Source organism: Ostrinia nubilalis, chromosome 14, assembly GCF_963855985.1.
Source record: "Ostrinia nubilalis chromosome 14, ilOstNubi1.1, whole genome shotgun sequence".
In the NCBI taxonomy this organism is placed as follows: Eukaryota; Metazoa; Arthropoda; class Insecta; order Lepidoptera; family Crambidae; genus Ostrinia; species Ostrinia nubilalis.
Window position 1 is genome coordinate 6458224 of NC_087101.1, and position 24714 is coordinate 6482937.

Genomic DNA, 24714 nt, shown 5'->3' on the forward strand with positions numbered 1-24714 from the left:
AAAATTGTAACACAAAAAATGTTCCTAAGGCTGCCCTACAAATGAAGAAACAATAACATTGTGTTTTGTATTTTCAATCTACGTCGCATTTATTCGAAATAAAAACCAACTACGGACAAAGTATGGCTATGAATAATCCCAGTGCTCACAACAAACTGGGGGGACTCTGGGCGAAAATGAAGTAATTTCTTAGAAGTTCAATCCATTAATATTCAGAGCACAGTGTTACGACATCGCCCAAATAGAAGAGCCAGTACCTACGCTTAGCATGCACAACGGGCCTAATCCCACTTCTCGTTCCCAAATCCCATCGCTGCAACTCCTGTGTAGCCAGGATCTATAGCTTGACCGCCGATAAAAACCCAACCAGTGAAGGTCAAGTTTGTCTCGGGGGAAAGTTCAACAACGAAATGAATCAGAAGAACGTAGGAGTTCGAAGTTAAGGTTCAACTTCCCTCCATTGCAAACTGGATGACAGGTGACAAACAAAGGTTTAGTAACCTTTAAGAAAAGATATGCACCACCTTTACGATGTCGTCGGTCCACCTTGAGGGTGGACGTCCCACGCTGCGTTTTCCGGTACGCGGCCTCCACTCCAGAACCTTGCTGCCCCATCGGCCGTCAGTTCTGCGTACTACTGCTGGACGCAGGCCGCTACCAACCGGGCAACAAAAGCATTGGGGAAGGCCTATGTTCAGCATTGGACGTCCTATGGCTTAGATGATGATGATGATGATGCACCACGGACAATAAACATCATTTAAGAGGACCTATCCGAGAACAGCCAGTACGCTTAGCATGCACAGCGAGAATCGCTAATTACAAAGGGTGGGATTTGATTTGACACATCAAGCGGATTACAAAGACAATGGGATTAGATTAAACGTCACCCGCTCCCGTTGCCGAACCTTGCATTTCTGAATTTGGCATTGAATAGACTATTTAATTAATCACGTTACAAAGCATGTCTCCACTCGCAATTAAGGGTGAAATGATACATTTTACCATTGTGTAATTACATTGCGAATTACACTCATCGTAATAGAAGAAGAAAAGAACTTACGTTTTAATAACTCATTTAAATGTGATAAAAGAATAGCGCATTCGTTTTTAATTAACTGTTATAAAATATTTGGTGATTTATTAGCAAGCTTATGTAGGTATTCTATCTCGATCTATTAAGCACTTGTAAAAAGTCATAATTATTAATTCCTACCGTTAAAACCGTTTCTCTCGACGCCATTAATCAACACTTAGGAATATCCAAAAATCTTGGATATAAATGTGGCGGCCTGCATCCAGCGCCTTCCCGCTACCTACATATTATATGAGGCCGTCGGTCCGCCTTGTGGGTGGACGTCCTATGCTGCGCTTTCCGGTACGAGGGAGCCTATGTTCAGCAGTGGACGTCCTATGGCTGAAAATGATGATGATGATGATGTTAAGCAAGTCATCAAAAATACTGCTCGTCCGTGCTTTCTATACATTTTTGCCATAAAACTGTCTGTTTTTCATAGCTTGTGGAAACGTCAAACAACACAAGGTCAGCAGAAGTGATGGTTTCTTTCTATTGTTGCAGATGCTGTCTCAGACAATACTCTTGAAGAGCGGAAAGATATTGGTGATATTTTTATTACAAAATGTAAGTATTTTCCGCTTCGTAAATATTTCAACGCACGCATACTTGAAAACCCTAGAACGTGACTTTTATTGCACACTAGGATTTTATGGAATACCGAAGATATTAGAAAATTCAATACATTTAACTTTATAAAGCTAACACAGAATTGTGAGACCGTCGAGCTAACTTAACGAATAGCCCAACAGCATTTTGCAAATGCTAATAAGAATAGCTTTACAGACTGGTTTATAGCTATACATTTAGATTACACAAACACACCTAAACAGATTTTCTTAGAATTTAGAGTAAGTACGCTATAAGCATTATTCTTGTGACACCCAACCCATAGCAATGAGAATAAATACAGTTGCTTGGTTTCTCCCACCCGTGCGGCAGTCATTAGGCGGAATAAATTTACATAAAACTCAATTAGAGAGGTACTTAGCGGGCCGCTTAAGGAAGTTTCCACTGGGATCTTTAGTGTGTTAGGCTGTGGCCACACTGTGGAGGAGAGCGACGCAACACAAAATAATGTAGTCTTATTTCGTGTATCAAACAGACTAATAAAATGAAACAGAAAAAAGATCGATTGCAAAAGCTATAAGAATCATACGGGGAACAAAATTTTTCCTGAAAGTTTTTAAAAACTTAAATGTAAAAATAGGTACATTTTGATAGATGAAATAATTTCAATATAATGGTATAGTAGCACCCTTGAGATGCGTTTTTAGAAGCCAAGCTGAGTGATACGGATTAAAAAGTCACAACGGGGAAGCTTTCGGCCTGTATTTGACCTGATGGAAAGTGATGATCAGCCCGAAGGTGGAAATGAGTTCCACCCGGAATACTCAATCAATGCGAACAGCATAAACTGTATGATGACACTGCTCTGTCTACTCTGCCGTCGATGGAAACTCACCCTTAGAGATACAAAAACAAAACACCCTACATATTAATCAAGGTGGTGGCTTAAGAGTGTAAGTTTTTCTTAATTAAAACCTGCTTTCCTAGATAACTTAACAGGTATTTTATAATTAAAATCTGAAGTCTAAAACAGTCAAGATTTCAAGAATAAGTCAAAAAGCAATATAAATCCCAATTTGAGGCACTCTCTCTAAGTAAGTAGTAATAAGTAAACATAAGGATTCAAATCAAAGGTAAACAGAAAAATATTTTATGATTTGACGTCATATTATCGTGCCGTCTTAAGGCTTGGTATTTCTGCTAAAGTAGGTATTTCGCGCTGTCAAAATCTGCGCGCGCAATACTTCGCCGAAGACAGCGCGCCAAAGAGCTCTCGCGGCTACACAGTATAGAAATACCAGTTGGTTAGGTTAGGTCACGGTAATACTATCTATACAGTATTCCAACTCGGCCATATTTTTGAAATAAATGTCAACAGCCCCGCGGTACGTCACGGTATGACAACATGCGATAGGGCTGCCCACCTACAGTACCCATTCTAATTACATCTGTCTACTTAGAATTTCTATCTAGTTTTGTGATTGTAATTTTTTTTTATTTAGACAAACAAAATACTTTGTGAATGGAATAGGATAAAAATGCGTGTTGTTTTGTGTTAGTAGATTTAATTTAAAAAAATATACCTAAATAATTTTGAATCTACTAATCATAATGAGTACTTAATGACCTGTTACTTTAATTTCAGGCGGATGAAGTCGTGGGCAAAAGCTGGTTTAATACAATATAATTTTTATTTCAAATCAAACTGACTGAAAATGACCATTTTTGACTGTTAATAACTTGTTTTTGACAAATTTGACCGTAAATGACGGTAGTCAAATTCAATCACCTTAGTCATTTTCAACAATAGCTAGGCCATCGACGTCCGTTCGGCACATTCGCGACACCCCTAACCCTAACTTTTGGATTTCGACCGCGTCCCGAGATTTGAAATTCGAAGGAAAGCTCGCGTTTCGTCGGTTTATATGAAGTTATAATACTGTATGATATTATTACCGTGGTTAGGTTGACTTCCTTCCGTTCAAGCGTCACACTCACAGCACTTTCTAATACAAATCATATCCAAGTGATACAAATTAAAACAACTTTCAGAATTTTTGGGAATATATCAAATAAATATAAAATATAACTGCCAAAGTAAACACGGTTCAAAGAGGCGTGGCGTCACCCGACCTTCCGGAATTTTCAAGATTACGTCACCCGACCTATCGTTAGGTCCTCGGGAGCTTGAGCGATTGGAAAAACATTTTATGATCAGTTACTCTTAGTAGCGATTATTTAGAGCTTGGATAATAAATTATAGTCGTTGCAATTCACGAAACTTTGCATGTGGTTAATTACATTAATCAGTACACGCATCAATTTTGTTCAGTCTTTTTGTTTATTAATAAATAAAAATATCATACTAAAATTGCATTCATATTTTTTTGTATTGGTCTGGGTGTTTTCTTTCCATAATTTATGTATAACGTATGTACGGGGCTCTGTATTGAAAATCACTATGAGCATCACACGCGGTTACCTGCCGCAGGCACCCGCTCTGAGCACTCATGGAAGTTTATGCAGAGGTCGCTAGAGTTTGACTTTGAGCTTTGTTTATAGTCATTACGAAGCAGATTTTGATGGGAAACTGCACTGTCTTGAATTCGAAAGGGTAATTTGACGGTGTTAGGGGAATTCTAGGAATAAATGCAGAGCCTCCTCATTGAAATTGAGACATTTCAATTTGAGATTTCACTTGACATTGATTGCAATCTGACATGGAGTTTTCAAACACTTGTAAGAATAAAAAGTAATTAAATCAAAAGCAGTAAGACTCCCAAAATAACTTTCTACCCCTTTTACACGTTTGTCATAAATTATAATATTAAGGAATTGTTAAGCAAAATTTCAAGTAGATTGAACCAAATAATCACTGTCCCATACAAACTTTGCCCCCTTATTTCACCCCCTTCATTTCTTGACTCCATTTCGGAAAATCGGATGCCTACGTCATACAAAGAACACACCTTCCAACTTTCAGGTCTCTACGATATCCGTCAGTCATTTAGGACTAAGCATTTTTATTAGTTGTCCAATACTCTATCGTTCCAGGTATGTCATTGACAGGAGGGCGCTACTATCTTAATGGGTTATTTATTAGTCCCAACTTTATACCACTTGACATTTCAGAATCGTTTGACTTTAGATACCTAAGCGATTTGATATTCAGAGTCCCTTAATGAAATCAAGTTCTAAAATAACTTGAGGTGTTGTACCCGATCAAGCTTTTCATTGCAGGACAGTTAAATAGTTTTATTATTAGTTTCTTCTTTAAGTCTTGATTTGTCAGAGTAGGTAAAGGCTCCATGAGAGCAAAATTTAGCTTTATAATAGTTTTTAATTTTTTTCTTGAAATATTTGACGCCTTGTAATCTCTCGTTAATATAGGTCCACACAAATAAAGAATGTTTGACTTCGACTTTAATAATTATGCTCTTACATAATTAGAATAATATAAGAATAAGAATTTTTCGGTTTTTATATAAGGTGTTATTTTTTTAACTGATCATATTTTACCAACACATCCTATTACCCCCTATTGGGTTAGTAGTAGTTTCGCACGATTTTCCTTCGCACGAATATAAATAAATAATATAAATAATAAATAGTATTTATTTTCTCATCACAAACATTACAATGACACAAGTTTTTAAGCACATTAATTACAATTCAAAAACAAAGTTGTTTGTGTGAGACTGACGCCTGTGATAGGTATTTGCATACCTGTAGTACAGGTCATCAGGCTCCCACCACCCCAGATATTGGCACAATTTATAATTAATTAGAGAACCGATATTATATTATTAACTCAGACATGGTAGTGATGTATGGCAAGGATTACAAGGGCAGCGTATTAACTATTAATTAGACTAATTAACCTAATTATAAGAATATGCGAAACGTCCCCCCCTTTCAATAATAATTTTTTTTAGTAGGCGTTTCGCCCGGATATATTAGAAGTATTAAAATCGCGTGCGAATCGACTCTTTTTTGAACTAGTAGTATGCGATTACTAGTTCTCAAAGGGGTCGATTCGCACCCGTTCGATTGTGAAAACCAAACTAATATATTTACTGTAAGTAAATGCTAAATAGTAAATATTAGTTTGGATTGTGAATATCCTATCCTACTATAATATTATAAAGGCGAAAGTTCGGATGTCTGGATGTTTGTTACTCTTTTACGCAAAAACTACTGTACGGATTTTGTTGAAACTTTATAGTATTATTGTTTATAACCCAGATTAACATATAGGCTAACTTATGACGATATGTGACAAATAAATTTCAATAAATAAATAAGACGTGTCTAAAAAGTGAACTCTACCTATCGTCATTGGTTAAAATCTACAGCGCTGGACAAACTACTGTATGACGTTCGTAAACATTCATTCGGGGGAAGCCGTGAAACGCCATCTATCAACATGATATCTAACGGGGGTAAAACGAGGTCCACGCGAACGAAGTCGCGGGCGGCCGCTAGTTTATAATAGGTAGCTTTCCCTCCGCAACCTTATTGGTATTCCATGTATGTGTCTTTTAAGTACTGATTTCTGTTAAACATTTCATGTAAAATTTGTCCAGTTATAACTCCATTTACATCTGTATCTGTAAACAAGGGTTCATGTTCTCCAGCCCAGATGCCGAGTAAACAGAATCGTCTTTCAGTGACGTGCAGCTGCCCCTATATTTGACCCTCTGACCTAATTTTTTATTATTTATTTGTATCAGTGTGCTCTTCTAATAAGTGTAAGACGATTGTATGTAGGTACTATTAATATGTAATTTTAACTCATTGGTTTTGTCTCATATTTAAGGAATTTACTATGTATCATGAGTAGAGTATTCGTTTAAAAGGATGCGAACGATTTAAATTTCAATAGGTAGACAAAATTGATAATTCTTAGTTATCAAATATTTTAGCTTTCTCCAGTAACACTGATATTATTATACTGTGACTCATCAAAGTCATAATTGTCAAAAATATTGACAAATCGCGAACTGTCACGTCCAAAAAACTGACACGCGTCCGTCCTCCGTAAGCGCCACCGCGCGACTGATTGAGATTGTCCAAGCCGTCATGGACGATTTTTTCCACATTTTTTAACATAGTAACTAAATAAGACGCAATATAAAAATTCCATCCGTTAAAAGCCCTCAAGTTATTTCTGAACTTTAGTTTAGTAAAAGATTTAGAATCTCAAATCGCTTATTTTAAAAATAAAACCATAATTAGAAAACGAATAGAGGTAACTTTGGGAATTTATTCTATCGAGTCAACTTCATCAAATCGTGTTTCCATCCGTTAATAGCCCTAGAAAATATCCTCAACTATGCCCAATAAAAATCTTAGCCTTTAATTTTACTGTTTAGTACCTCAAAAATGAAAAATGAAAACCTCATTTTCGCCATTTTCTCTGCTACCCGGCCTATGGTAAGATTATTTCAAACCTGCAGTTGTGGCCCCATCTGTGAATCAAACCTAGGCTTCCAGACACAAAAGTCTCAGTATCTAACCACAAAACTACGGAATTGTCAAAGATGCATTTAAACGCTTGAAACATTCACGTGCCAGATATTCCGATATACATACAAATCATATTTGAAAACGGAGGTTTAGAGTACGGAAAAATACAGCGTTTTGATATAATTCCCGATAAGCTGCTTTATTTAAGTATATCGAGCCACTCTCCCCACTTTGTAATCCCTGAGTGCTCATTTGTACGGGAAAGCTTACCGTGAAGCTTCGGCAATAATTTGTTAGGACATCGAAAATTAACTAACAAAGAATATTTATTTTTCGTCTTTTAATTACTTAATTCGATGAGTTTGTAAGATCCACTTCTATTGAGCCAAATTATTAAACTGGCTGAGAGAAGCACTGACAGAAAATGCTATCGGTGAGCTATATCTGACTTACAAGTTCTGCTACTCTAAAATAATGCAAGTCTATCTATTAAATAATATTAGGTAGGTACAACCGTTTAAATGTAACCGATTTGTCGGAATACCTAGATAGGTAATAAAAATATGGAAAAGATCTTGCAAGACAGTTACAAAAGCGGTGTTATACGTCAAAAGAATTCCGAATTTAAAATATGACTCCAGAGGTTCTAAGGACACGTACTCGGGAGAGTTACGATGCAATCCGAAAAGCGCAACTGTGACAGCACGATCGGATCCGGAACGTGATGCTGAGCGTCCCCAAAGACATGCTGAGTCACGCTCAGTGACGCCAAAAGTGAAATCATTGTGATTCCTCTTCAAAGAGATGCTGCAGAGTAACTCTAAGTGACGCGATCGGTGAAATCACAGTGATTACTTTACTTATTCAGCAAATTCAAAAGTATAAATACCTACTAGCTCTTATAGTCAGCGTTCGATTTGATTATTCATCCTACGCTCGGATAATTAAATCGTTGGATCTTGGACGTTTGTCTCGAATTCGTGACTCTGTATCAAATTCAAAGCTCGTAGTTAGGTCGTACTAAACATTGCCACACTAACTATTATTTGAAACTTTTGTCATTCCGCTTCAGTTTTTTCGACAGTTTTCGTTTTGTATAAAGTTAGGTTTCATTGCAAATTGCGTTTATCTTACTATTCAGTTTTTTTTTTTTTCAGATTGTTGATAATAGAATGTATTTGTTTTTTATCTCGAGTGGTCACGAAATAAACACAGACATTCAATTTCGTAATCTGATGCTGGAAATAAAAAAGCTAACGTGTACACCAAAAAATAATAATCTTTTTGTAGCAAACTTTTAAGACAACTGTCCTTTAGAAAACAACGGATTTACCCTAAAGGAAAATTACTAATATAATAGGCTCTTATTCTGCGGTCATTTTACCAAAGTCAAGGGGATCTAATAGTTCTAGTAGCATATAATTGGCAACCAAGTTGGGAGTTACCGACGACTTAATTGAACATATCGCAGACCAAAGGATGGGGGGCTAGTTGAAATTGGAAATTCGAGCGTAGTTGATAAAGAGGAAGTTTTAACAAGCATGGCCGGGAAGGGTCGACCACCGTACTTTTACCTATACCTATGTAGATTGTAGATGATTATTAGTGATGGGAACACGCGTTAAAGATATTGAAATCTACGAGTGCAATAATTACTAGCTTTATTCAGTTGTTTATTTTTACTAATTTAACAAGAAGGGTTCGACCTTACTACTTCCTATACGTAGACGACTGGTGAGAAAACCACGCGTTAAAGATATTTATTCACATCTATAATGGTTAACTAGCTTGATTCACTAATGAGATAGTTTTGTTAGGCATATAGGTTAAATGTTTTTCCTTGTTTCTAATTCCTCTCAAGAAGATAATGTAGACGAAAAAGAACAGGACATAAACTGAAAATTTTCCAATATATTGCTATTACTACATACGTTTAAGTAAAGTTCCCTTAATTGAATACGAATTTATGTTTTTTTCGTATTTTATTATTTATTTAAGTCCTCCTCGTTCAATTTCCAAATGACACACACAACCTCTTACGAACATTTGCGAGCCATCAAAAACATTTTCGCAAATCATATTCCGAGGTGTTCCAACTGAAAAAGGCTGGTGAGAAGGCTTCAGGCTCGTCATTATCACACCAGCCCGAATATTTAGAAATAATGACTTGCAATTCCGAACAAAGGGAATTTCTTTGGTCATTATTCATTTTGTTTCGTGCCCTACCCAAACTCGAGAGGTCAACAGTTACAATTAATTCTTGAGAGATTTTTCATCTAAGCTTATTTTTCAGGGATAATGGTTAAGTAAATAATAAGCTACTGTAATTCAGATTTATTGTTTTTCATCTTTCATGCTGACAGTGACATGGTTTTCGTAAAATTACCATTGAATTTTGGTGTCGGAGCGAATGTTTATATTACTGTTGAACGCAAAACAAAGATGAGAAATCAAAAACATGAGGTGGAATTGTGTAAAGCAATCGTAATCATTTGACAGTTCATATTAACGTACGATTATTCTGTGAAACGCTTTGTTGAACTGACTTTATCGTACGTTATGAACTGTCAAATGATTACGATTGCTTTACTTACACAATTCCACCTCTGATCGCATTATTTTAAAACGGCGTTAAGCACTAAAGATAAGCATCGTTTGCTTTGCTATTCGAAACGGAGGAACGATCCAAATAATGTCAATTTAAGTAGGGTTCGATACGGTCATTGTCTCGATAACATCGTATCTTTTCGTTAGTAGAGCTTATTGAGGCACAATTTAGTAGGTAAATATAGCAATATAGTAGCGTTCGTTTACGCCTGAGACCAGTAGTAAACAGTGAATATACATAAACAACGTAACGATACGATCCTTCTTCTTCTATTGAGTGAATACAAGAGGTCACAATCGGACTATTGATGATCCGTCATTGTCAGTCAACCGCTTCCGAAACCAGAATCTGATTAGGAATAGGAGTAACTTAAGTAAGCAGTAATGTCGTTATGATATTGAATCAAAAAGTAATGTTACGATGACAAAAGGTTTAGGTTTAATAAAGACCATTTATTTAAAACCTTACAGTCACTTACATGAGAAATTAACAAATTTTATGTATGTAAGTAATTCACAAGTCGTCCAATAGCCAGAACAAGCAGATGTATGTACTTCTGCGGGAACTGAAAAACCGATTATCAAAGAGCTCGCTTCACATACAGTAAAATTCGTTGAGTCCCTTTAATTTCGTGTTTATAATGAAAATGAAAACGAAAACTTGTTGTAGCCATCGTATTCTGTAAATTAAAGTTAGTACATTCAGTTTCCAATTAACGGTCGCCCGCGGGCGCGGCGTGCTAGTGACAGCTCCTGCACTGGCGTTCACTTTGGTTGCTTCGCTTTTGAGTTTTGTTGGCACGTGTAACAATAGATATACGGTTACGGACATATTCCTAAAGACATCACTGTGACAAGGATATTGAGAGAAATCGGTGTCAGAGCCTCGAAGAAGAGCCGCATTAAGAGTCGATTGTTGTCAATCAATCGATTTTAATCTTAAGCAACATCTAATCGTCTTTATTGAAATTAGAATTAAGTATTTGACTGTTAATCATAATAGATGGAGCTGCACAGCCAGATACGATGAAAATATTTTGTGAAAATGCCAGTCTAAAGACCTGCCAGTTCCACTGTAACCGACACATCCAATTATCCGAAAACCCCACCTCGTAGGACATGGTTGTCAAATGCCGAACAATAGCTTAACCATCAAATTAGCAACCCAAAACCAACAGCGATCCGGTTGCAAGTGTGCACTCCTCTCCAGCGATAATGAAAATTCACTTGCTAACAATATTTTCAGCGCAAACCGAGCGCGGGCGTAGGGTTGCCAATCTCGCTGCTCGATTTTTGGGCACACGAAATCCGAAATATCGAATGTCGATGGATTTTTTGTGTCTGCCACAATTTGGGCGAAGTTTTAACCACAGAAAGAGTTGGTTATCGGATGCGGTTATGAAAATGTTTTTCACTCACGTTGGTTTTATCATGCACAATTTTTGAGGTGCTCGGTTGTTTTTGATGTACTGAATTATCCAAAATTCTGCGCATAGCCTACGTAATATTTATGTGTTCTTCAAAGCAGAGACGTGGGTGGGTAACTATTACATTTCCAGGAAAAAAATGTTATTACGCTCGAAAAGAAAAAACAAGAGAAAATATTGTCAGAACATGTCATCAGCTTCAAATACTTCATCAATTATGAGAATTTATTATGATTCCCGTCAATATTTCTTGGTACTGTTGTTTGTGATGGTACAATAAACAATATCTCTTTAATCACAATAATTCCGCTAACCCTGCCCAAAAATATCTGGTTAAATTCAAATTAAGGGAATTCCGGGCTGAAACGAAACAGCGATGAATTCAGAAAGGCATGCAGACATCATCCCGTTTCATAAATCCCGTCTATTTCACTTGGCATTTATTTAAATTGCCGTTTTCGGTATTCCCGTACAGTTATTAACTTCGTGCGATGGAAATATTTTCCGCATTGATGAATTGTGTAATTATTTTCTTTGGGTAGTTTGTGATGCAGACAAACGATTTAATAAAACGGTCTAGTAATCAAATAACTATACTACTTTTGAATATATTATTGTTCAAAGCTATCGATTTAGATAGTTAGTTGATATTTCACATCGTTGTATTTTTAGATAAATGTTTACGCCGATGCTCTACAGCATCTCATTAAACTCATTACAAGGAGACCGTTATAATGAGGTTCATTCAATAAATTAGCTCATCAACGTAGGCATCCTTAAAGTTAAGTCCCAGATCGTCACCCAAAGTGCAGTCTATTAGAAACACAATGTAACTTGGACTTTGCCATCTTATTCAATCAAAGAGCGACCCAAATGTTGGCCGAGACCGAAATTCATTAAAAACTTTGCCGGTCCCCATCAATCAAAAACCAATCTAAATTGAACAACATTCCCGGTTTACACAATTTTCCGAAAAACCCAAAGGATTTAACGGGCGTCTCTTAATGGACGCATTTTTGTAAAAGAACAAACCCGATTTAAGCCTGGCAAATTTTTAAAACGATATTTTATTCGCACAAAAGATTATACCTATGGCTGATTATATTATTATTTGAAATGTTACCAATAAAATTAGCTAGCTTAGGAAAATAACCTTCTTCGGGTGATTTCAGGAAAACGGGTTGAATAACTCAAAACTTCAACTTTGATTAAAACAATCAAATGAGACCTGTTTAAATTAATAGGAAAACAACATCGCAACGGAGAAACTCAAGAATTTATTGTGTTGTTACCTTTACCTTAGTTGTGGGTACCTCCTACTTCGCCTCAGTCTACAGCTTGAGAGCCCTTCAAATTAATTTGATAAGCAGCACACGAAATTAATGCATAATTTAATTGTAATAATGCAGTACTCGAAAATTTTACGGGATCCTCGATTGCGGGAAGTCTGATTATGTGAAACGTAATGCTCCTACCGCTAATTTATTAGCGTCATTAACGTAGAATAAGTGTTATGTTTACATTAGCTGGTTCTTATTTAACTGAATATTTTGTACAAGTACCGAAGGTAACATTACTGTCCAAAGCATAAGCATCTAGACTACTTTACAGCTTCTCGGAATCTTTTTATAGTTATCAATCTTTTATTTCGTAACTTTGAAACAATAGGTGCTCACTTCACTAAAACAATCTAAAATGTTAGAAGTATATTCAAAAGAAATTGGGATTGCTAGAAAGAGTCGGTTCCCAGTACCTCTAGCATGAACAACTTCCGTCTTCGACGAAATTCGATACCTACTCAACCTTCGAATTAAACGATAACCTGACAATTTTGATTCTCATAATAAATTACGTGCAACCATTTCACACACTGAGTTCACTTTACGACACGTTCACAAGGGCGCTGTTGTAGTTTTCAACCGACTTCAAAAAAAGGAGGAGGTTCTCAATTCGACCCGTATGTTTTTTTTTTCGTACTAAATCTTTTGATGGCGATTCGAATACGCAAACGATTCGAACTCGAAAGTTTTTCGTGCTAGCGGTACAGAAAGAGTACCTACTATAAAAGCTGGTCCACCACTCACGATATACATTTAATACATTATCCTACGTAAATATATTTGCTTAGGATGTGAGTGAGGCCCGGAGGTTGCTACTGTACCATTTTTTTCTTAATTCAAATCTTTTGAGTACTTACCTAAAATGATTGAGTTAGACCAAGTTCAGAGAGCGTTGTGTGCGCGATTCCTCATGATCATAATATTTATCAAAGTTATATTTTTTGGACAAAAATGTTTATAAGAAACATTTTGAAATAATTGGCTTTGAATATCTAACTAACTAGGTACCCACATATTTCCTGAAATTGAGTATACAATTAGAAATAAGTAAATGAAAACAAACAAGTTGAAGGAACGCAAGTGAATTAATAGATGTTAAAATTATGAGTAAGAAACCTATCAACTAAAAATTGCTCTAACTTTTGCCATACTATTTGGCATACGAATATGATTTTTCTGGAGAGGTGCATTTAATTTACAGTTTCAACACTAAATAATATAGTTTTGTTATTTAAAATATAAATTTTCACAAATACTTTATTGAAAACCTAATGATTGCCCACAAGTAGAAACCAAGCAAAAACTTTTGACTGCAACGCCATCTGCTTAAATTTTTCCGAACAACTCACTGAAAAAAGTGGTTGCAATTTTCCACTCCCTCGGGAGGGCTCGCACCCTCCGTACAGCGCCCCCTAGCGTATTTCACGAGAACTACGCATATGCAGGATAACAAAGTTCTCGAGCAATTTCGCGATGATGGTGGCGCTAGTGTACTAAAATCCTTTTAATTTGTGTGATTTCTTTGATGCCTATAGCTATGTTATATCTCCAAATATATAAAATTACTTTATCTTATTGCTATTTATGCAAACGTTATTTGGGATGTCACTTTAGAAATTACGCTATGCTAGAAAGTACAGATTAATGAAATAACTACACTACCCTACACTTGCATAATACCTAGGTGTTTTATTTTCAGCTGTTTGTGTTTGCCCCCCGAAGTCCGGCTTTATTTATTTTAAAAAATAATGTCGCAACTAGTTACAACCAATAATTAATTATTATGATGTGCAATTTTCAATGTATTAATTTTGCCATGTGTTATTATATTTTACGTTCAAAATAAGTGTTAATCCCAGTTTTTCATAAAAATATTTCGATTGCTTTGAGTAAAAAGTTTACTGGATGAAAAACTGGCGATAAGGGTCAAAGCTCGTACACTGGTAAAATGATAAACAGGCTTTTAGAAAAAACATCACATAGGTACCTAATTAGCTGATAACGTTTTTCAGTAGCCAGATAACTTTAACTTGCAGATTTGCATATTTTGTGTAATGTTAAACTTTCAGTTTTATACCTCTGATAAGAACAGTTTGGATGTTTTTTCTTAGTCATCTGTTTATCTCACTGGTTTGGACTACGAGAAGTTTACCAAAGCTGTGAGTTTATAATCGAATACTCGTAGCATCTTAATACATATTTAGTTAATAAGCCCGGCAAAAATAAGGGGTTTTTATAGAATATTTTAGTATAATGACTCATTGCAGCTCTTTTTTCGAATGCTGCATAGCAAAAAAAATATTATTCTTGTAATATCTGAAGTCAATATTTTAGTTTGATAACTAAACAGATTATGTACTATACTATACCTAGAATGGGAATGGGAAGTGCACATTTATAATCTTACAGCAAAAAGTATACTTCTGTAGTCCTTAACACTCTCACCGCCGAATAACCGATATAAAAGAAAACCAATGCGGAAAATGTATCGTGACATAGTGTAAACACGCACTTCAGTTACTTTCGCCGTGTGTCGCCCATACTTCGGAGTGCGTGCTCGCGCTTCTGTTCGATCTATTTCCCGTACAAGTACCGACAGAGTTACCTGCGCCATGCGTTTGATCTCGGTTTTCCACGGCATTGAGAGTGTTAAATTGACACTGCATGCATAATTCCGCGCCAAATCCAAAAGCTGCAAGAAATTACTAATGTTTACTGTTGTTTCAGATTTACAAAGTGTTTGATGTGATATAAATGTGGGACTTAGCCTCAGTTAGCGCCCTCAACCCCAATGACTCGGCTTACGACATGCCGCAATCCCCCTCACCTCGTCTTCGCCATTACAGGTCCCTGACTGCCAGCATGATAGCATGGTCCTCATCATACCTGCACCAGCTTTATACTTAGTCACAAAATGCACTCAACTGTCATCATCATAAGGTCGCTTCTTTCTTTAACCTAGATTTCCATTCCACCCATTCCTATATTCAAAAACAATTTTTGATGATAAGAAGCAAACAGTACCATAGATTAAAGAAAGTTGCGCAACTTTTATTTGATGCACTCTGTACACTTTACAGTCAGCGTCGAATAGTTCGTGACACCCAAAGTGACCAAAAAGTTGATAACACCACCTTATTCGGTGGTAATAAAGACGTGTTGCGAATTTTTTGGCTACTTTGGGTATCACGAACTTATTGACGCTGACTGTACCTACACCCAGATTCGCTGTTAGGTATGTGGTTCTTTATAATAATGTCTCAAATTCAAAAACCGTAACGGGTGCCTGGGTTACCTATGTGTGCAAAGTGCTATTAAGGTGCTTACTATGAGTTTACGTTACGTGTGCTCGCTAGCGACTGCGTAAAAAATGACATTAAATGTATGACAGATTGTAATGCGCCCCTAGCGGCTACTTTCAAGAACTAAAATTTATTTTTTTGACGTACTCGCTAGAGAGCACACCTAACGTAAACTCATGGTAAGCACACTGAATTGACGTCTCTAACTGCATTACAAGTTGTATCATTATTTAAAAACTGCATGACCTCGTTATCCTATAAAACCATTTTGCGTATGCTTCGCTTGCAAATGTTAGTAAAATCCACAAAATACCCTTCGCTACAAATCGTGTGTGGCTTATTTTACAACTGTTTATTTATTTTTAGAAGGTTATACCACCCACGCTTCCGCTTACTGAACTTGCATGTTCAAGGTTACCTACCTAATACTTCGAAATGAGACCTAACTTGGTTTTATACAAAGAAATAATAATAAGTAGTTTTTTTATAATAAAACAGATATATTTACTACTATTTAAGTACTGGTTTGTGTTTTTATGATTATTATTGACAGAAATAAAAAAAACACAAAAAATCGGTTAAGGGCTTCGTTCATCTCTGAGTAAAGTATCAAGTATGCTTCACGAGTAGCAACAAAACCATAACACTGAACACTTTAACTCACTAGTGACAATTTAGTATGTGAAATTGAAAACAAATATTTATGTCCTAATTTTACTTACTTGTTAAATAGTGATAATCCGGAAGTAACTGCTCACTTAGAACTTTACTCGGAGATCGTGAAAGAGGCCCTAAGATTATAAATACTTATTAAGTTATTAATGAACTACGGAACCCTAAAAAGGGTGTTACCGTAAAATAAGCTTAACACACACTATGCTAATTTTAGTAGTTTAGATCCGTACATACATCTCAGCTAAAACACTACACAAATTCACATTACATTGTAAGACACCGCAAAAGTAAAAAAAAATATTGCACTGTAGTTATAAAATTACGGTTAGTAGGTAGCCTTTATAGACTGACATTGTATTTAGAAAATCAATTTCCCCAGAAAGACGGTACCATCATAGGTATTTTAGCTAAAGGTTTGTATATAATTTCAAAATACTTTAAGACCACTTCACATAACATTTTATGTAGATAGTTACACCACAATCAACAATACTATTGAATATAATCTAATCGTAGTACCTAACTTACGCATTTAACTAACAGTAATATAAAACTGTAAGTAAGTACAAGCACAAGAGTTGAGATAAACTTATAATATAAAAAATATTATACTTACAAATGAGACAATGTAATTACAAATAATAAATGTCTACTGACCATAACTCTTTTGCTGCTACATCTTCCATAGTCACAATCCCATCGTTTGCTGAATAACGAATCGCGCAAGATTATTATGTAAGTAAAACATTCACGCGTTTCCTAATATCTGACACTCGTATGTGAATGAACACATTAACGGTTTCCACCCCACGAAATTATTAGTAGATAGCTTTGATCATACACGCATCACGCACTCATCCATCCGAACTACCGGGGAGATATCGTGCTCTTCGAACGCACAATAACACCCGATAATACCCACGAGCTTAATGTAGGCTCTATTAGTCATCGCACTAACCAATCGACATAAATACGTAACAGCTAATAAAGCCGTTAAAACTCGTTTAACTCATTTTATAGCGATAGAAGAGTCGACGAAGCTTATAACTTGTTGAGTGGGCGTTATGTTCTCAAGAACTATTCAAATTGTTAAAGATTGATGTCGAATTCATGATGATAGCTTTATAATTATAAAAGCAATAAGGTAACTTTTAAATATGAAAACCCAGTTGGGAAGTTAGAGTACCTAAGTAAAGTTTACAACTAAAAGCCTGTAATCAAAACGTAAAGGTCTTAATAGTCTTTCAGAACCACCCAACTGTCGAATATCGATGTTCGTTGATAAATGCTCACTTATTGACGACACTCAGACAAAACAATTTCCGAGTGAATAGCTTATAGATAATGTATGTGACAAGCATGGGAGCGGTTATTACTTAATATCGCATCGGTAGTTCGGTTATCAGATCGGCGATGCGAGCTAGTGCCCTTGTGCGATACGGCTTCACGGTTATTCACTGAGCCTCCGGAACCGTGAACTGCCGACATGTATCTCGCGACGCATTTTCAAAACAACAAAGCGTGAGTTTTAAAAAAGTGACACATCCATCAGAGTAATAACAGCCGCCATCAAGTTTATTACAACCATAACCCATTAACTAGCCATTAAGAAACTATGAACTTAAATTATCATTGAATATTAACATGACATATTATTTCCACAGGACAATGACCGCAATATGTTTCGTTTGCAATCTACCGATACTGTCTCACCAAGTGGGACTGGTGTGGGCGGGAGGCAACGGCTGGGACGAGCTGACGCGCTCAACCCTCGAGGAGAACACCTTGCGGCAGAGGCTTGGCAGCAGGAGGGACTCGGCTGCGCAGGTCTCTTGCCTGTCGCCGCCAGAGCCCGACGTTTCAGACCAGCCGCGTGGTAAGTTTTCTTACAACTTTTCGAAAGAAAATTCGTGATAATTTTGTGATGTTACTAAGGCTGATTATAATCTTAGGTGGACCTCGTCGCCGCCGATCATCACTGGCTCAGCTGACAGATATTCTTCGCGAGTGGGGCGGAGGTGGCAGCGCGCCACGACGCCAGCGAGCCCCGCTCTCCCGACGAGAGACCTTAGCAGATCTCGCCCGATCCTTGCCCTGGGCGCGACACGAGCCGCCACCCCGACGCAGGCGCGACTCCTCTGCAGACTCTGGAATAAAATCCATGGCCTCAAAGCGCAGAGATTCCAAAGCTGCTCCCCAAGATTTCCGCGCAGAGTTCCCAAACTACTGGGACCGTAAAGACTCCACCACAATCATGCCTTCCCGAGAACGACGCATAAAGAGGCGTGGCTCCGGTGATGATAATAAAGAGCGACGCGACTCAGTTGATGGTGGTCATCGTCATCGACGTGATTCCGTAGCTCAGCCGCCGCGAATAGTAGCGACGCACAGAAAACGACGAGCTTCACCACCTACACCAGCTCCCCCTTCATTCGTAGATGCCTCGTCTGATCCTGGGCCGTCTACTCAGCCACCGTGTGTAACCGTAGTAGCTATTCACGAACCGAGTCGTTCGGATGGAGAGTGTCAACCTACCATGACTATGCCGACTATAATAACATCCGCAGTCACTCCATCTCCTACGTCACCCACAATACCTAGTGCGACACAGACTTCACAGTCTACTCAAGCTACACAAGCTACTACGACTACCACGCAAGTTCAAGTTACACCTAGTGGTCGGACACCGCCAAGTCTCGGAGGACGACGTGATTCCACAACTCAATGTGGACGCGCGAGACGAGATTCGCGAGCAGCCGCTAGTCCGGAACGGAGGCTGGGAAGGTTACAACGTCAAGCTACAGCATTTGATGATCCAAATGGGCCACCTGGCCCGCGTCGTCGTGATTCAGGGCCATCATTGGGGCCCGATGATGAAGGAAGAGCTAGAAGAGATTCTTTAAGCCCGGATTCTGCCGCTCGCCCGAGACGCGACCGCTCGCAATTGAGCCCTGATAGAGCTGGAGGTGGTGAATTGAGTCCTTCAGCAGCTCGTCGTCGCGGTCGCTTGAGACGCCAAGCATCATGTGCCAGGGTAGGTCGAGCACGTAGCCCGGAGTCTAGTTCATGTTCGAGCCGCGACCCTAGCCCGTGTGCGCGACCTCCAGAGAGGACAATAATCCGGCGACAATCTACTACAGAAGAAATATTAATAGCACGAGGTTTCCGCCGGCAGTCTACTACGGAGGAAATGATCCGCTGCCGCAATTTCAGACGACAGAGCTCGCAAAGCGACGACGCTTGCATGCGCGCTCGGGGAAGGCGCGATTCTTCAACGCAGATTTTGGACGGCACCATTGGTACAATGACAGTAGAGACAACAAGTACATTTTTCGACTCCAGCACTCAAACTGGTAAGTAAAACTTTTTCATTTTCTTTGAGAAAAAGTAGAGTTTGAGTTATTCGTTGTAAGCAATATTTTAGTCACGATATTTTTCTTAAATCTATCTAAAGTGTAAAAATCTATCTAAAGAATTCAAGCGAGTAATGTTCATTTATTCTGAACAAGTAGGTACATTACCTATATCAAATAAGATACGAGTTTCAGAACAGCTGAAACCAAACTTGTCCCTAACTCCAGCACCAAACATTATAAACTCAGTATACATTATGAACTTCATAACTCTTCCCAATAACATTTCGCTGTAACATACTAAAAAGTTTGCGAGTCAGAGCAGCGCGGGAATGGGGCAAATGCATTAAAGTGTCCTTTCCCTGCAATCGCTTGCGCCAATATCGATGCTATCTAAAGTTGACGGCGACTTGGAACTTTCCGCTAAATACACGGAGAGCTTTCGCGGTACGTGAAACGCATTAACAACAATAAACTCATCCACTACACGGCCACTACTCACGGTGACAACAGATACAGCCACGTGCTCGGCCCCCGCCCCTTTTGAGCAGCCAATCGATTTACGCCAAGGTTTGGCGTCTCGCTCTCGCCTGAGCTGCTTTACCGACTGGAGGGAGAGGGCTCGTGGGTCAGATGCTTCTTTACTGAGGCACAGGAGAGAGAATGTTCAGTGGCGCCGTCGTCGGCCGGGGCCAGAGCCAGCCACTTTTCGCCGAGCTTTCGTATTTCGTACAGACCGCGAGATGAGATGAACGGAGTCGTCCGGCGCAGGCTCGCCCGCCCGCGCCCTGTCATCTGTTGCGATCGCTGCCATGTTTACTAGAACGAAAGTGACGTGCCGTACACAACGAATAACCTAAACCATTTATAAAATCGCAAAATCCGCGGAAAATCGCGCAAATAGTCCAACGTACAGCCACAACGAATTCTAATTCCAAAGCAATGTATGCCGTGAAGTTTGATAGAGCCAGTATTTATTGTGTTGTCCAAATTATTTGTAGTTCTCGCATTGTATAACAGAACAATATATTTTTATGATAAACAATATTTAATGTGAAGTGTGTATTTATGAAGAATTTTATCAAAATCTTTTGAACGGACGAAAGTAAAGTGTGAAGGAACAATAAATATTTACGTGAACGTTGCACATAACCTATGTAGTTTTGTTGCCTAATAAATTAACAAAACAAAACACCAAGAGTTGAACATTAGTGTGATTATATTTAGACAATAGAATTAATTTTGAGAAACACCAATAACTTTTTACTAAAATTTTTGATATTATTGTAAAGTGTATAGTTTTAGAAGAACCCGCGTCGTTATGGTAAGTTTTAAAACGTGAAATCTAATAAATGTTGACTGAAAAGACTAAAACCTTAATTTCTAATTTAACGTACATATGCGTTAATATAATTAGAAGTAGTTAATTAATTGCCTATACAGCAAAATATCTAATAATGATTATGTTCTCTTCGCACGCTATTCCGCTCTAATTAATAAGCCTTTATTAACAAATGTGCCCGGGCCCATTTCTTTGAAGTCAATAAGATCGACTAGAATTTATTAAACCAAATTTTATACGAGAACGATGTTATAGAACAAGCTGACACGTCGGTTAAGATATACAAAGCACAGAATGAGACCTAAAAGTCTATTAATTAATTGGTAACAGAGAATTTTTGATTGGTTCTTGATTATCTAACTCGAAATAATGAATGACCCACTTTCAAGAACACTATCCAGCTAGTAGGTACGAACCAGTTAGTCAAATAAAAGTTCTCTATTTTCCAATCCGTATTACTGACGTTCGTTAGCGATCTGATCCTACCCTGCAACTGGAAAGAGTGTGGAAATGAAACGCGTTTTTCATATCTTGCATTCGTAGATCAAATAAGCTTTAAACTAAGCTTTTGATTAATGAAGGTTGTTTACAAACACTTTAATGTGGTCTCTACTACCTACTACTGAAACAGTTCAAATTCTTTATTTGTATGTATTGTCAAAAACAAGGAAGCTTTGTGGCAAAGAAAATTGTTATTAGCTAAGCGAGTGTAAACATCTTACACGCTAAAAACAGTTTTCAGGCAACTAAACAAGTATTTAGTACATGCCCTTCCATTGTTATTGTGTTATAGCAAGGAATAAAGAGTCAATAGAAGCTCTGCAAGCTAACCTATGTTAAAAAATATTACGTCCAAATTGCTGTCTAAGCAACACGTTAGCATTATAATATGTATTCTGACTGTATATAAATTAACTATCAAATATAGTCACGCGATAAAATTTACGGAACACTTTGCATACGAATAAGACTCGCGCTTGACCGTTTCAGTAGTTTTTACACGGCCGTTCCAACAGTCAATATAACACTATCATCTGATTAAATCTTTCCGCAAGGCTAAGACCTTCACCTATTTAAAGAAGAAAGAACTTAACTAAAATACCATTTAATGTACTAGTAATATATTTAACACGTAACTTACATAACAGCTAGTTACAATTGATAGTTTAAAACACAATAAACAAACATTTTTCAATACATCCACTTTTCAGTAAAATAATTTCCTGAATATTACGTAAAAAATATCTTCCATGGAATTTCAGTTAACTTCGGAAAATATTTAATATAATCATTCGGATAATTTCATTGATGTACGCTTAATAATATAAAATAAACCTACCTGAAGCTTAATGAATTATTGCATAAGATAACTATCAGCATGTTAATATAATAATGAAATGTATTCATGATTAAATAGAATCTGAATAGAACTTTTACATTAAGCAATGAGAAGTAAACGTCTTCATTCAAGTATGATTCAAGCCAATCAAAAGCTTCTTAATAAGATAAAATGTCCCCTGACGTTGTGGATCTTCCAACTGCTGCAATGGTAGCACCATCTCTGTTAAATGTAGTGAGGAGAATTAGGTAATTAGTACTGTAGATGGGCTCTTCACACGTGTATACATATAGTTTGTAAATCCTTAATTTAAGTCCAACAAGCAATCAAAAGATACGCGTGGAGATACATAAAGTGTCTCCCAGCACTTAAAAGTACAAAGTACGTTACAGCCAGAGCATTCTGGGGCCTCGTAAAACTGCTCTCGGGAGATACGCCATAACTATGCTGTGCAGTTCTCTCTTTTACGACTATCGTATCCTCTGAAGCATTAGTGTACCTCACTGGGGGAAAACCCGTGCTATAACAAACTGGTAGCCGTACGGCCTATAAAGCACTTCGTGGTCATGCATAGAGCTTTTTTATCATCTTCGTCAGCAGAACTGAATTATTCTTTCTTCTTATCAGAAAGGCAGATGATGAAGGAAGGGACGTTACCCTTTTACTACCCCCGTAAAACAATGTGTATGCATTAGATAATTTAATTTATGGCAATTGAATGGTTCATGATGATTTTTGGTATCATCAATTAATTCAGACAGATGTTTTCACAACAATTAGCAATGTCTCCTATTCAGAAAATTGCGAAGATTGATAATAATTGAAACGGGAAAATTAGAGAAGTCGTGACTTTCCAACAGGAAAAGTAAGAAGATTTTAATTGTGCTTTACAACTGTTATTGTTCTTTTAGTTGAGTACAAACATAAAAACTTATTAACTTTGTAACTGGAAATTTAAATTGCACAAAAGGAAAGAAAACTGCGCTATATACAACGAAACTGTGTAATAAAGAAGAATTAACACTGTAAACTTAAGGAAGACCCGGCAATAAAAAGAAATTGCGTTTTCATAATACTTAATGAAAAAAAATTTTGGGGTTTATCAAATGTTTCTAAGATTTCGTGTTTTACCAATAGAAACAGCTCTAAATGTCTGATTCCGTTCAAAAACAAAACCTTTTAAAACAAATGCAGTTAACAATGCCATAACAATCTGTACTCTATTAACTATAAAACAAAACACCTTATTACGCAACTAAACCTGTAAGTCACTTGTATGCCTCGGGCGTAACAGCCGTCGTTGCGTCATTCAATTATACCTCCCATATAGCTGACGATGACGATAAAAGCGAGGAAGATTGTACCAATATTGTTACCAAGGCCCTTACATTAATATTATCGCAGGAAGTATACTCCCCTGGCTATAAAAATGATGAAAATACGCATTTACTACCACTTTAGTGGGTCTCCTACGACTACATTAATTATTCGAGTTTTCTATTGCTTTCCTCCAATATTTCTGTGTTCAGAGCAATATTATGTTTTACTACTTACAATAAGTACCAAGACTTTGAATTGGTGATTTTATGGCATTTAAAGTTTAACTCCCTAACTGTTTTAAAGACTTTGATTTATAATGTCGCCCCATTATTATCATTATTATAAATACACGGCAAACTTTGAATATTGAAATTCGAAATGAGATAAGAAGACTTCGTCGGTTTTAAACAGTAGGTGGAAACAAGTCTCGAAATCGAGTCCAAGTAAATATTTAAGAAACTTGCGACATTTATCTCGAGCAGAAATTATTAACATTCCAAAGAAAAATAACGAACGAGTTTTATTCGTTTGGCATTTTGACGGAGATAAACTTTGACCGTTAATAAAATATGTATTGGAAACCTTTATTATAGCTGTCAATTTTCGTAAAATATTCAGTAGCATTCCGTACGTGATGGAGTTTATTTTACAGAAGAGATACTTAAAAAAATAATTTAGAAAACTATAACATTTATGATTATTTATGCGTGATAAATAACTTTTAGCGGAGTAAATTACAAATTAATAATACCACAAATGTTTTTACGAAATATGTATGTAGTTAGAGGTTATTAGAGCTACAAAATATAACAATACAATTAATTAATCGCTTAATAAGTAAGCGAAAAAGAATGAAGAATACGATGCATTGTACTTTCCGTAGCGTTTGTTCTTT

The 24714-nt window shown here is 37.1% G+C and overlaps 1 protein-coding gene across 1 annotated transcript in view; it reads left to right on the forward strand.

The window, feature by feature from the left end:
* Positions 1–1578: 1578 nt before the first annotated feature.
* LOC135078307 (uncharacterized) overlaps positions 1579–24714 on the forward strand; it is a 118421-nt gene continuing 95285 nt past the window's right edge. The window contains exons 1-4 of the mRNA XM_063972906.1: positions 1579–1642; positions 15216–15334; positions 18130–18341; positions 18418–19818. Coding sequence (XP_063828976.1) covers positions 15243–15334; positions 18130–18341; positions 18418–19818 — 1705 coding nt within the window. The 5' untranslated portion in view covers positions 1579–1642; positions 15216–15242. The remainder of the gene's footprint in view (positions 1643–15215; positions 15335–18129; positions 18342–18417; positions 19819–24714) is intronic.